We start from the raw sequence: 13,300 nt of genomic DNA, 5'->3' as shown, positions 1-13,300 counted from the left end.
ATCAAAGCCTTCTGTGCTGAAATGATACTGTGGTTAAGTGAGCTCTGGGCAACTTGCGAAAGCCTCGGGCTAGTTCTGACCCTCAGACCCGGAAATGGGCAGACCTGAAGACACCAGAGAACCACATGACTGTCTTCTTAGGATCACATGTGACTCCTGGTTCGTGAGCGTGTCTTTACTAGTGAATGGCCCTTGAGCACTTGATTATCTTACAAGGAAGGAGATGTTTCCTACTTCATAGTCTGAAACACAACACTCAAAAAGGGTAAGTGACTTGTCCCAAGGTCACCCAGCCAGGAAGTGGCAGAGTTGGGATCCACAGCCCAGGTGTCTGATGCCAGTTTCCTTCCCAGCTGCTGGGTGTGTACATCTGTGCACACTGGTAACTGTGCCTTGTGGTCAGGGACCTGTGGTGTGGCTGATGGACAGGGGACCCTGGGCAGAAAAAGGGAAGCCGAGGGGCTGAGGAAGCCTGCAGCCAAGTTTGGGCAAAGTAAGGGGTGGCCCCCTTCCAAGTGTGATGAGCTGAGGCCACCTGGTGGTAGAGCAGACGACTCAAGGAGTTGGATGCATGTATCCGTGATACTGGTAACTCCCAGTGAGTAAGCCCCTGGGCTGCTGAGGCCATTATCTTCACCAGTTCATTTGAATCCTTTCCACGTGCCCATGAGGTGGGCACCGTTCGGATTTTACAGATTCTAAGAGGCTAAATAATAGGCCTGAGTTTATGTAGCTAGTCTGAAGCAGAACCAGGATTCAAAGTCACATCTATGTCTAAAGTGAATCCATGCCAGTGCCTTTAACTGCCCCCCTGCGCCAAGTACGGGCCAGGTGTGCGCTGTGCGGTCTCCACCACACACCACATAGACTCAGCAGCCCCTCCTGCTCTCCCAGGGGCCGTCAGCGATGGCTCTAGAGAGACCCATGGGCTGGCCTGGGCAGTTTCTGTTCTACCGCTGAGCCTTAGAATATGGTGATTTCTTTTCCTTTTGGAGACCCACTTGCCCATTTGATTCCTGAAGAATCAGTGAATTCTGTTAGTTTAGTGCTGAGAAAAGCACACCCATCAGGTGTGGTGTGTGTGCACGGGAAGCACAGGAATGGGGATCCCAGTGGACTTGGCCCAGCTGCACAGACCCTGCCTTTGGGTCTCAGGCAGGAGGAGATGGGAGATGAGCATTTCAGTGGTGGGGTGAGGTCTTAGTCGGGGGCGGTAGTGGGCCCACTTGTTCACACGCTTAGATAAAGGTCCCTTAGAGGAAGTAGCAGCTCTTTTGCTTCAATGTGGTTTACTGGCTTGCTTTTTCACACTCAGTTCAGGAGCAGAAGACCTTTCACAGGGAGTCTTAAAACCAAATGAGGGTTGCCAGTTAAAGGTTGTGCCGCCACCTAGGGAAAAGCCTTATCATCGAAGCTCAGAACTGGCTGGGGGCAGAGCCGGGTGACCCTAGGACTCCCCCTTCCCTGAAGAGGGAGAGGTCAGTGACCCACTCTGGGCCTGCAGTTTCTACAGTGGAGGAATTCTGCAGGCTGGTTGAGGAATTCCTACTGAACTCAGAAGACAGGGCCCGAGGGCGAGAGGCGTGGGAGGGCGACAGTTCTAAGGTACAAGTACGTGACAGCAGCGGCTGGGCAGAGCAGTGAGTGAGGCCCTGAGGCCCGGCAAGGCGTTCATGCATCCTGGCTCTGCAAGACCTCCAGGACAGCACGGAGAATGGCCGCGGCCGCCACCGCCCCGGGGTCTGGCTGATCCAGGCGCGCAGAGCTGATGTAACTGGCTCGTCCAGCTCCAGCTTCCATGTTCCTGGTGGCCTCGGCGGCGGCTTCCGCACTCTGAGGGGTGGGGGTGTGGAGCAGGTTCAAGAAGCAGCCACCAGGCTTCCCTCCTGCCATGGACCCTGGCCCCTTCTGTCCCAGCACTGACACCAGGGTGGAGAGGTCACATCCCACACACTGCTAGCAAGGCAAGGGGCCACCATTCGCCCAGGGCCTGCTATGTCCCAGACCCTGTGTGGGCGCCCTACATATCTTTTCAGTCCCACAGCAACCCTCTGAGGCAGGTGCTCTCCTCCATTTGTAAAGAAGAAAACTGAGGTACAGAAAGGATGTCAACTTGTTCAAGGCCACATGGAGATGGGAGCCTGGTGGTTCTCAGTCTGCCTCCCTGGGTGGCTGGGCCCAGCCTCACTCACCTTGACTGCCTTGCTCAGGATTTGGAGATTAGCCCCTGGGCTCTTCCAGGCTTGGAGCTCCTGTCCTGCTGCCCACAGAGAATCCAGCTGGACAAGGTGAAGGAGAGGGGCTGAGGACAGGCCCTGCCACTGAGGGTAGCCTTCAGGGCTTCTACGCTCAAAAGGGGGAAGGGCTGGGCCAGATACATACCATAGTCCTATCCCCTGGGGCAGCCTTTCCATACCTGGCAGGGAAGAGAACAAATGAGGCTCCCTGCAGGGAATCACTTTGGGGGTGGGTGGCATCAACCACCTCCCCCAGCCCACCCCCGTCTAAGGCCCAGGTCCCTGGCTCACTTCTGCATGGCCTCCAGGCCGGCATCCATGGCAGCGGACCAGGCTGGAAGGTCAGTCTTGGCCTTGAGCGGCTGGGCCGCTGCAGTCAGGAAAAGGCCATAGAGCTGGGGAGGGCCAGGATGCTGAGCACACGGGGCTGGCCCAGGCCTCGGCCAACCCAGGACCCGTCCATGTCAGCCCTCTGCCCCCGGGGGCTGCCGGCACTCACCGCCCCGGATGAGCCTCCCATCTTCTCCAGTAGCAGGAGGGCCAATTTGGAGAGTAGCTGGGCAGGGCTGGCAGGGGGTGGGCCCTCCTTCAGCCACCCCTGAATCGCTGAAGGCAGAGAGGGATGGTGAGGAATTCAGAGACCCACCCTGCCATCTGCCTGGATTCCAACCAAGTACCCAGGCCTCGCTGCCAGCCGGAAGGAATGGGTGCTGGGAGGGGCTGAGGGAACCAACATGAAGAGACTCCCAGGCTCCCTCTATATCCCGCTGCAGTCTGGAGAGGGCTGGGAACAGGTCAGGGACAGGGACCTCGACGGTCACCCAGCAGGTGATGATGCTTCCTCGCGTTCCTGCTTCTTTTTTTTTTTTTTTTTTTTTGTCTTTTACTGATTTACCTTGATCACGGTTTGTCTCTCCTACCACAACATAAGCCACGAGGGCAGTGATTTTAATCTGCTTTGCTCGCTATTTTATCCATAGAGTCGAGGGCAGCACCTGACCTGTGGTTGGCACTAAATACTTTTTTCTTGATTCAACGATGCTGGATAATTAAGAACTTTTCCCTAGTCTGGTTCGGCTGAGAAAAATAAGAACAGAATGAGTTTCCCTTTAGAATAATCTAAAGTTTGTATTCACTGTAAAATATTACGTTTTATTCTGCGATAACAACCTTCCTACATTTGTAGTGTTAGAAGTGTCCCTTTATGAAAACAGGTGAAAGGGATGCTACGTTTTGTGAACGACCTCTCTTGGCAAAATAAAAGTTGCCAACCCCACGTGAGCACTCCAGATGTTTTTGAAATCCTTCTGGTTCGTGAAATGCCAAAATGTCACCATCAGTGTGCCACACCACCCCCTCTGCTGCCGCAGGTGGGTCCTGGCACCAACCTCTGGCAGCGCAGCTGTGGGTGGTGCCACAGTCCCCGTCGCCGGCAGCGCGGTCCAGGGCGTTCAGACGTTCCTCCAGGCCCAGAAGGGTGGCGCACACCCGCTCCAACACAAGCACCATCTGCTTCGAGGCTGCGCCTGGAGACGGAGGACAGTGGGAAGGAGGCCTGCCTGGCCCTTCTCACAGCCAAACGTGACCCATGTGGGAGGTATGGGTGCCAGGGCCCCTCCACGCCCCTCTGCACTCCCTGCACCCTTTAGGCCTCAGGCCAAAGCCCGGGGCCACCTTCCCCAACAGCATGGCTTGTACCTCCTGCAGCAGTGGAATCAGGGGCCTCCAGGGGCTTGGCGGGGGCAGCCCGGCACCGCTTCCGCCCAGTCACCGAGACCTTGGCCACGTTAGGCCAGGCCGAGGCGGTGGTCTCAGCATCTAGGGACAGCAGGATGACTCTCTTAGAGACAGGCTGGCCGGCCAGGGATCGAGTGGGGCCTGGACCCCCCACCTGGTGGCCCAGTCCCCTCCACCGCAACAAGCAAGTACTGAGTGCCTACTGTGTACAAGGGAAAGGGGAGGGTCCCGGGGGGAGGATCCTAATACCCACTCCTTCACAGTCAAGTGAGAGCTGGAGAAGGCTGGGGAAGCCAGAAAGGGCCTCCCCACAGGGTCCTGATTGTCATGGTCAGCCCTGAGGGGGTCTCTCCAAGTCCCCTTGGCTCCTTGCAGCTCCAGGGGCCCCTGGCTTCGCTGACCCCAGCTTCCAGGTCTCACCTATCAGTTTCAGCAGGGGCTCATCCACCAGCAGAAGAGTGAGAGAAATGCCAGGCATATCCAGGGCCGACATGAAGGTGCCCACCAGGGCGCGAGCAATCTTCACCCCTCGGCCCTCTGCAGTGCCAGAGCGTGGGAGTGTGTGAGAAAAGGAGGGAAGGACGGGCACTCACCCCCAGAGCGTCAGAGAAGCCCTCTGCAGTACCAGAGCGTGGGAGTGTGTGAGAAAAGGAGGGAAGGACGGGCACTCACCCCCAGAGCGTCAGAGAAAGAAATAGAGTAGGAGAAAAACAAGAACTTTGGGAGTTGGGGCTCTGAGGTCAGCAGGGAGCCGGTCAGATTTCCTTGGGGCATCCCTCAGTGATGCCCTGAATGACACATTCCCTGGAGGTGTCCTTCTACAGCGGCAGATAAGTAGTCTCAGTTACCGCGTTCTTACCACGTCCCAAGTGCTGTGTTAAGTGTGTTACATAACGTTTAATCCCATTTCATCCGCACAACAACCCTATAAGGCAGGTACTATTATTACCCCCTCTCTACAGACAAGGAAACAGGCTCAAGGCACCCAGCAAGTAAGCGGCAGAGGGACCGTTGTCTAACTCGGGCTTGACAAACGCGTACAGCCCATGCTCTGGACCATTGCAAGACCCTATCTCAGCTGCTTTTCTTACATCCAGCTTCAAAGGGTTGGAAGGAAGAAGCTCTGGGGGTCAGGAGGTCCCCTTCAGTGTGGGGCTCACCCAGAGAGCGGACGGCGGCTTCGGCTATGATGCCCAGTTCCAGGAATGACAGGCCACCCAGGTTGTTGACCATCAGCACCACTGAGGAGCCTGTGGGCAGACACGACACCTAGGTGAGACTCTCTGGGCCCCATTCCCAGAGGGGGAGGAAAGGCTGGGAGACAGTGTGACAGCCCCCTCACCAGACCGCACAGGCACGTGGGACACGTTGGAGGAGCTCGTCATGTGGTCCAGCATGAGCGCCACAATCTCGTCGGCGGTCGCCATCTGGCAGAGGGAGCCGGGAGTGAGCTGCGTTGGGGGCCCTGGTCTTGGGCCAACCTTCGCCGGGAAGTCCACATACCTTTATCCGGTGCACGCCAGCCTCCCCGTGGATCCCTGTGGATAGATGCAAGCACTGCTGACCTGCTCGGGGCCTGGGGATTCGCTCAGTATGGTCTGGTCAAGGATTTTCTAAGTGCTCAGCACCAGGCTAGGCACGTGGACGTGGGGAGTGTGGGCTGGGGGGAAACCGACAAAATAATGAAAAATACACCATCTCTGGCTTGGTGGTGGAGAGAGCCAGAACTTTACTTTTTTTTTTTCTAATTTTTTTTTTTTTTTTTTGCTGCCCCGTGCAGCATGTGGGATCCTAGTTCCCCGACCAGGGATCGAACCCGCGCCCCCTGCATTGGAAGCGTGGAGCGCTAACCACTGGACCGCCAGGGAAGTCCCCTTAACTTTTAACTAGTTAAGTAGCTGAACTACAGGCAGTCACAGAGGCCAGCTAAGGCCTCTGCCCATCACTTGGGAAGCACAGCAGAGGAAGAGGGAAGGTTTTGCAGCTGGGGTGGCCTCTGAACGGCTCTTGAAAGAGGGGTTGCATCTTGGCAGGGGCAGGGGTACCTGAGAATGGTGGGAGTGCAGGCAAGGAGGTGGGCAAGGCACAGAGCCCCTGTGGCCACAGCCCTGTGTGTGGAGGGCAAAGCTGGTAGAAATCAGGCACGTTGGGCCAGAAGGGCCTCATGCACCCACTTAAAAATACTAAGACCCCCTAGGGCACAGCTCCACGTGAGCAGAAGGACCAGGTACATGGTTCCCAGGGCAGAAGACAGGGAAAAACCCAGGGAGCAGGCATGGCTAGACCGGGGAGGGGGCGGAGGTCACAAGCTTACCCAGGCCCAGCTCCACCTCATCGGCTGAGAGCTCAAAGGTGGGTTTGGAACCCGGCACACTGCAGGAGGACAAGCTCACTCCCAGGGTTCCTAAGAGAAATGAGGTATGAAAGGGACGACCGCTGTGCTCTCGGCGTCAGGCAGCAGCAGTGCCTCGGGAGCCTCTTCACCGAGACAAGCTGTCAGACTCTTCATCTCAGTGATGGAAGAGAAACCTGCCTCTGGGGACCCAAGGCTGCTGTTCTCAGGAGCTCCCGCAGGGAGACCCTCCCTCAGCCCCTGGGGTGTGGCTTGGGAGGCCTCCTGTGCTGCTGCCGGGAACCTGCTCCTGGTCCAAGGGGGGGCCTCGACCTCCCCCGCCTCCTCCCCGAGCCCTGGGCCGGCACTCACCCATGGCCTTGGCGACCTCGCTCACCCGATCTGTGATCTCCTCCAGCCCCGCACCTGCCTCAGCCAGGGCGCCCGCCACCTGCACCCACACAGAGATAGGCCCCCGACGGGAAAGGAGTCACTGTACCACTAGAGGGCAGAAGACTGGCTGGGGCTGAACTTCTATTTGGGAAGAGGGAATCTCTTCGTCCTGCCACATCAACCTGGCCCGCCACACTTAGGGCACCTGCCAGGAATATTCAAGAATCCCAGAGCCAGAGGAACTTTACAAATGGAGAGATGGGCCCAGAGAGGGGAGATGATTTGTCCAGTGTCACACAGTCAGTTGGTGGCTAGTTTCCCAATTCCTAGCCTACAGTTTTTTCTCCATGGCATATACACCGTGGCTCACTTTACCCACCTACCCACTTTTTTGCCAAGTGTCTAGTATATGCTGAAAAGGGGAACAAAGGTGTCTAAGTCACAGTCCCTACCTTGAAGGAACTCGGTCTGGGAAGGGGTTGGGGAAAGAGACAACACAAACTGAGCATTTCACGTGAGGTGGCAAATCGGATGATGGACAGGTGTTATGGGAACACTGAGGGGGGGCCATAGCGTGCTTGGTGTGGTGGGAGGGAAAACCTCCCAGAGAGAGAGACGTCAGAGGTGGGCCTCCACAGAATAGTAGGACACAGCCAGGCCAAAGGGGGGTTGGACAGGGAAAGGATTTTCGAGGCCAACGACTCAGCAGCAGCAAGGCCCCAGAGGTGAGCCATAGCCCAGTGGTACAGAGAACTGGTGTTAATGGAGCATGAGGGGAGCACAGGGATGATGGAAGAGGAACTTGAGGGAGGAGGGGCACGAGTGTGGTGGGCGCCTGACCGAGGAGCCTGGGTTGACTCTGGGAACCCTGGGGGGCTTTCTGTAGGGGAACAACCTGGTCAGATACACATTTTTGAAAGACACCTGTGGGGTGGTGTGGGGAAGAGACGGGGGGCGGGCAGGAAGCAGGCAGGGGAGCCGGCTGAGGAGGCAGCTGCAGCCACCTGGGCGCGAGCAGGTGAGCACTGAAGCGAGGCTGAGACAGGAAGGGCAGGGCTTGGAGGAGGATGTGTGTTTGGAGGCGCTGGGGAGCAGGGTCACCAGGACGGGGCGATGGTTGCAGGTGGGGAAGGGCAGGGAAGGGGCCGGGACGATGAATGCCTGGATCCGGGTGGACGTGGTTTTGGGGACGGTGGGGCCCTCCTGGATCAGGGAGCGCTGGGGAAGGAGTGGCTTCCTGGGGGGGTGGGATAGATGGCTGGAAAGGTCCAGCACCAGGTGCTGTCTGGAGAGAGAGGGCTGGGACGGGCTGGCCAGTGGTGTCCCAGGAGGGGACCCTCACCTTGTGTATGAGCACTGTGCCACAGAGCCCACGCTTGCCTGCCTTCTTCAGGACGGTGAAGGCGCTGTCATCCCCGATGACCACCATCTCCACAGGGATGCCCTCCGCCCGGGCCTGCTCCCGGGCCAGGCCAAAGTTGAGCCGATCCCCAGTGTAGTTCTTCACGATGAGGAGGGTCCCCACTGCGGGAGCAGTCGGTAGGGCCCCATCAGCACTCGCGCTCCCCACAGCGGCCCCTCCCGCATGCCAGGCTTACCTGTGCCCACCTGGGCCACTGCCCTGATGGCCGCCAGGATGCTGCCCACTGCTGGGGAGGTGAACACGGCTCCCGCAATGACCCCTGTCAGCATCCCCTTCCCTATGAAACCTGAGACAGAGAGGTGGGGAGAGGATGTTGGGTGGCGACCTGTGCCTGCAATCCCTGGGGCTCCCCACGCTCCTGGGCTTCATGGTTTGGTGAGCCCTACTGTGCACTTGGTGCAGAAGAGTACCTGCGCTGCTCTCCCCAGATCTATCACCTCCTTGGAGAGGCCTTCCCCGACCTCCCAACTGAAGTAGTCACTCACCCATGTCCAGCTACTCGCTGTCCCTTTAGCCTGCTCTCCTGTCTTCACTACCTCACTTACATGCTCTGGAATGATCTCTTTCACTTATGTGTTTACCTGGTTTCTCCTCCCCAAAGGAGAATAGAAGCTCCATGAGGGCAGGCGCCTTGTCTGTCTGGGTCACTTTTGCGCCCCTAGTGGCCAGACAGTGCCAGGCACACAACAGGTGCTCATGAATGTTTGCTGAGTGGATGGATGAATTTGCCAGAGAGAAACAGGAAAGCATACAGAGGATACAAAGCCTGGTCCCTACTCCTCCCCATGCCCCCATCCCCAAGCTCTCATGGAGAGTTCACATGCCTGGCACCAAACATGAAACAATCCAGGACTGTCCATGTTGAATGTGAAAATGTACGGTGGGAAGAGGAATACTGCGCTAGGCTGGAAAAGTCAGGCAGGCTTCATGGAGAAGGGGACGGCAGGTCAGCTGGGCCTGGGAGGCCAGGAGGATTCACGGAATCACCGACTATCAGAGCTGGAAAGGCCTGAGAGGTCATTTGGCCCCACCTTGTGCTTTTACAGATGTAGAGACTGAGAGAGGCCACGACTGGCCCCAGATCACAGCTCAAGGGAGTGGGCGAGCCAGAGCCAGGACTGGGCTCCTGACTCTGGGCCAGGCTCTGTCCTGAACCTAACAGAACCAAAGATCTCCCAGGAGCCCCCCGTCCACTCTGCCCAGAGCCCACTGCCACCTCTGGCCCAGGGTGCTCACCGGCATGGGCGGGCTCATGGCCAGAGCCCCCACCCGACAGTAGTGCCACCTGGCCCTTGAGACTATCCAGGTCAGAGCGGAGGGCCACACGGTGGCCTTGCAGGAGCTGCAGGTTGGGGTTGCAGGCCACCAGGCCAGCAAGGGCGTCATCGGCACAGCCTGCCACCGAGTTCACTAGCTTCTTGGAGGTCTGTGGGAGAGGAGCGGGACGAGGTTCTGGTAGAGTTGGCAGGGCAGCCCCATCGGGCCCAGCCACGTCGCTATGACTCACACCCCAGCCCACACCCACCCAGCAACTCCAGGCAACAGTGGTTCCTTGAATTAGGCATCTTTTTATAAGGTGGATGTTCCCATGATTTCTTATTTTGCAACTTCTTATTCAGTAACTAATTCATGGCTTAAATTTATCCTGCAGAATGACTTTGATACAAAGAAAATGGGGTAACTGGAGTTCCGAGTATAAAAAAATTAATGAAGTTGGGGGACTTCCCTGGCGGTCCAGTGGGTAAGACTCCGAGCTTCCACTGCAGGGGACGTGGGTTCAATCCCTGGTCAGGGAACTAAGATCCTGCATGCCGCACGGTGCGGCAAAAACATAAAAATAAAGTAAAATAAAATTTAAAACTGGGGCCCAACAGCCTTCTGTCAAAGGAGGAGAAGCCCCAGGTTGGTGCTCCTGTGCCAGGGGAGGGGGCCAGACAGGGCCCACACCCATCTGCTTCCTCTTCAAAATAGGGATTTAATAACTAGAGTATATGCCCGCTATATAGCAAAAAACTGAATGCAAAGGAGCTACTCCCTTCTTCAACCAGCTCTGAAAAGCTGGAGCTAGCTGAATGAAGTCCGTAGACTGTGTGCAGCTCCCGCCTTTGTCCCAAACAGCGAAACTGGTGCCCAATAGGGTCAGAGAGGGCCAGGCTACCAGCATCGCCTGGTGGCCTGGGGGAAGCCTGCAGCTGAGCTTTCCCGGAGGCCCCTTCCCCAAGCCTGCCAGAACTCCATTCCTTCATGCAAACGTTGGCCTTTCCTGGGTCCGGCGGGGGGCCAGAGCAGTGACTGTGAGCCACACCTTGTTCTAAGTGCTTTTAAGCACATCTCGTTTAATCTTCCAACAACCCTATGGAGGAAAATTAGCCCAGTGAAGAAACAGGCAGATTTACATGACTTTGCCCAAGGTCACACAGCCAGCAAGTGACCCGGTCCACCTGGCCCCAAAGCTGGTTCCATTTTGGCCTTATCATGCTGCTCTCCCCAGGGGCTGAAGGGAGGCTGAGAGTGGCAGAGGTCCTGTCCTAGGAAGGGCACAGGCTTGTGGCTCTCAGAGCCTGCCAGGGACTGGAATACGCAATGAAGTTGAGAGTGGGTCTCAATTCCAAGCCCAGTCTCCAGCACCACCACCCTCCAAGAACGTGCTCCCTTGCCATCCCTGACAGTCTATCCTGCCTGGGATTTGCAACCATTCCCGAACCAGAGCTAGAGGAGGGCTTGGGGTCCAGTGCCATCCTTGGTTCCCAGTGGCCTGAGGGGATGGAAAAAGAAAGAAAAGTCGACCAGGCAACTATGGGAGGCCCCTAGGACGCTGTTCTGATCAACATCTCACCTTTTAAAATGCAGATGAGGAAAGAGGCTCAGAGAGGTCAAGTCTTTGGTAGAACGTCACATAGCTGGTTGGTGGTAGGCTGAAATTTGAACCCAGGTCTGCCCAGGCCTGTTTTCCTCCAGATCAGTTCTAGAATGGGCCTGGGGCATGCCCAGGGGCATGCTGAGCCTCCTGCAGTGAGTGTAGATCCCACAAGCCCACACATGCCCAAGGCTCTGGAAGAGGCACCAGGTCCTTCTTCACGACTCCTGTGACTCGTACTGTCTATTACAGAGTAGGCAACTGTTAATGTTCTAATCTAAAGGCATGACCCAGACCAGGGGCAGATGGGCCCTGGAGGGACTCAGAGGCTGCAGCCACAGGCCTGGCTGGGCCCAGCTGGGAAATGAAGGGAAGTCAGGCCCTGAGACGGAGGATGACCCTCTCTCTTAACCTCAGGAGGCAGTAGCATCTCTTGGTCAGGGAGCAAGGAACTCCAACATTCCCAGGGCTGGCACCCCTACTGCCCCAAGACCAGAGTGCCCTTCCTCTGCCCTGGCCCTCAGGGGACTCACCATGGTGGGGAGGCTCTGAAGGAAGTTGAGTTCACACCTTTGCACTGAGCTGCCGGAGGATGGGCAATCCCGTGGGTGCCACCGGGCCTGAGCACAGTGAAGGTGACAAGCAGTATCTGCAAGAGGGGGTAACAACGTGAGCTGCTGCAGGTACTTGCAGCCTACTGGCACAATCGTGCTTTCAGGGCCCTAGTAATTAGGGAGCTGCCCCAGACTTTGACCCAAGTCCAAACTCTAGAATGTGAGCTGGGGATGGAGAAGAGCATGGGGCTGACCAAGGTTCATGCCTGCACCTGGCTGCCAGAACACTGACTGATCCACGTTGGGCACACAGCTGCCTTACGCTCACGAGTGGTGCCCACCTTATCACCAAGGGGCAAAGTTACCCACAGAGTAACTTATCTATTACACAGGCCTCGCATGCAGTGAATACATTCATAAAGATCTTCACACGCTTGCTCTTGTCAGTGTTGGGACCACACCAGGAAGGTGACGGCTGAGTCTGACTCCATTTTGCTTTTGGGAAACCGACCCAGAGAGCTCTGGTGATGTGTCCAAGGTCATACTGTTAGGAGCCAGGACTCAAACCTATGTTTAGTTTTTCTACAAATCCCGTGTTCTTTCTACTGATAATTCAATGCCTCTAAAGCAAGGCAGAAAGTCCCAGATGCGTAAAACCACACAGTAAACCACAACGACGTTTTAGCTCCTTTCGGTTCAGTCAGGTTCAGAGGTGTCTTGGAGTCATCCAGGGTCTTGGGCTCACTGCATGTGTCTGCAGTGGAAAGAATCCACACCTGCCTCGGCACCTAGCTCTGTCTCTTACTGGGGGATCTTGGGTAAACCAGTTCCCCTGAGGCTCAGCTTCCTCATCTGTAAAATGGGGCTGCCTCCTCTGTGGCCTTGCAGCAGGTGCTTCACACCACGTGGCTCTCCTCCTATTCCTTGCAGGGCCTGTCTGATGTGGAGTGGCCTGGAAGTTGCAGGGCTGACTGCTTTCCTGGGGCCCTAAGGTTCTCACCAGGGAATTTTTGGTTTTGTGTTTGAGGTCAGAATTTGCACAGCCACGGGGGGACTAACTGTGCTGGGCAAGTGGCCTGCTTGGCCCTTGAAACACAAAGTCTCAAACACAAACACAAAGTTCAAAGGGGAAAGGGGAGAGCCTAAGTGCCTCCCCCCGCGCATGCCAGGTGAAGCGGAGTGATCGGTCAATCTAGGGTCAGGGCAGGGCTGGGTTTAGAGGTACTGGGAAAGCTAGGGGAAGGGAGGTACAAACCTCGGTTCTAGTCTGGGAGGTGCACAAATTTATGTCACCTTCCTCCCCTCTCTAGGCCTCTGCAGTACCTTCCGGTTCCAGAAGGGGTAACAACCCCGAGGGCTCCTGGAGCAAGGAAGATGGAGTGGACGGGGTCTGGGAAAGGGCGAGGGGCGCGGACTAGGGATGAGGTTGGCGGGTCGGCTCCGGAGGAGGAGGAGGAGGAGGCGTCGGTGCACCTCCGCAACCAGCTCTCCCCAGCGTCCACCGCCTCGGGAACCGCCGCTGCTTCCCAAAGACCCGACAGGGTGCCCTCATCCGGGTACTCCAAGCTCGGGCGGTAGGAGATGGGCGGGGCCTCTGGGGGCGGGGCCTCCCTTGGTTGGCCGCCTCGGCGCCTTGAGTCCTCCAAGAGGCCAGGTGAGCCCGTCCCGTGATGCCCCGCGCCCCGGCCGCTCTGGCCTGCAACGTGTCTCTGGGGCGGAGACAGCGGCAGTGGAGTTCGCCGCGCGCGGGTGGGGGCTCCCTGTCTC

The 13,300-nt window shown here is 57.2% G+C and overlaps 1 protein-coding gene across 1 annotated transcript; it reads right to left on the bottom strand.

Moving 5' to 3' along the window:
* Positions 1-1,275: 1,275 nt before the first annotated feature.
* Positions 1,276-13,070, bottom strand: TKFC (triokinase and FMN cyclase). The gene is made up of 18 exons (XM_065881417.1): positions 12,789-13,070; positions 11,513-11,628; positions 9,359-9,548; positions 8,298-8,408; positions 8,042-8,223; positions 6,679-6,757; positions 6,289-6,378; positions 5,478-5,512; positions 5,317-5,401; positions 5,135-5,224; positions 4,395-4,511; positions 3,936-4,055; positions 3,626-3,763; positions 2,737-2,843; positions 2,529-2,632; positions 2,383-2,416; positions 2,193-2,279; positions 1,276-1,833 (listed from the first exon to the last, which is right to left on the bottom strand). Exons 2-18 carry the CDS (start codon positions 11,513-11,515, stop codon positions 1,672-1,674), a joined length of 1,734 nt encoding a protein of 577 aa, XP_065737489.1. The 5' UTR covers positions 11,516-11,628; positions 12,789-13,070; the 3' UTR covers positions 1,276-1,671.
* Positions 13,071-13,300: the final 230 nt, after the last annotated feature.

Source organism: Phocoena phocoena, chromosome 8 (genome assembly GCF_963924675.1).
Source record: "Phocoena phocoena chromosome 8, mPhoPho1.1, whole genome shotgun sequence".
In the NCBI taxonomy this organism is placed as follows: Eukaryota; Metazoa; Chordata; class Mammalia; order Artiodactyla; family Phocoenidae; genus Phocoena; species Phocoena phocoena.
Note: the sequence above shows the minus strand (reverse complement) of the source record. Positions and strands in the feature narration are given on the sequence as shown.

Coding starts and splice junctions, on each gene's coding strand:
- TKFC (XM_065881417.1), bottom strand. Junction 4,512..5,134: donor AGCCGCCGTCCGCTCTCTGG/GTGAGCCCCACA, acceptor CTGGCACTGCAG/AGGGCCGAGGGGTGAAGATT. Junction 1,834..2,192: donor TCCTGAGCAAGGCAGTCAAG/GTGAGTGAGGCT, acceptor CCCACCCCTCAG/AGTGCGGAAGCCGCCGCCGA.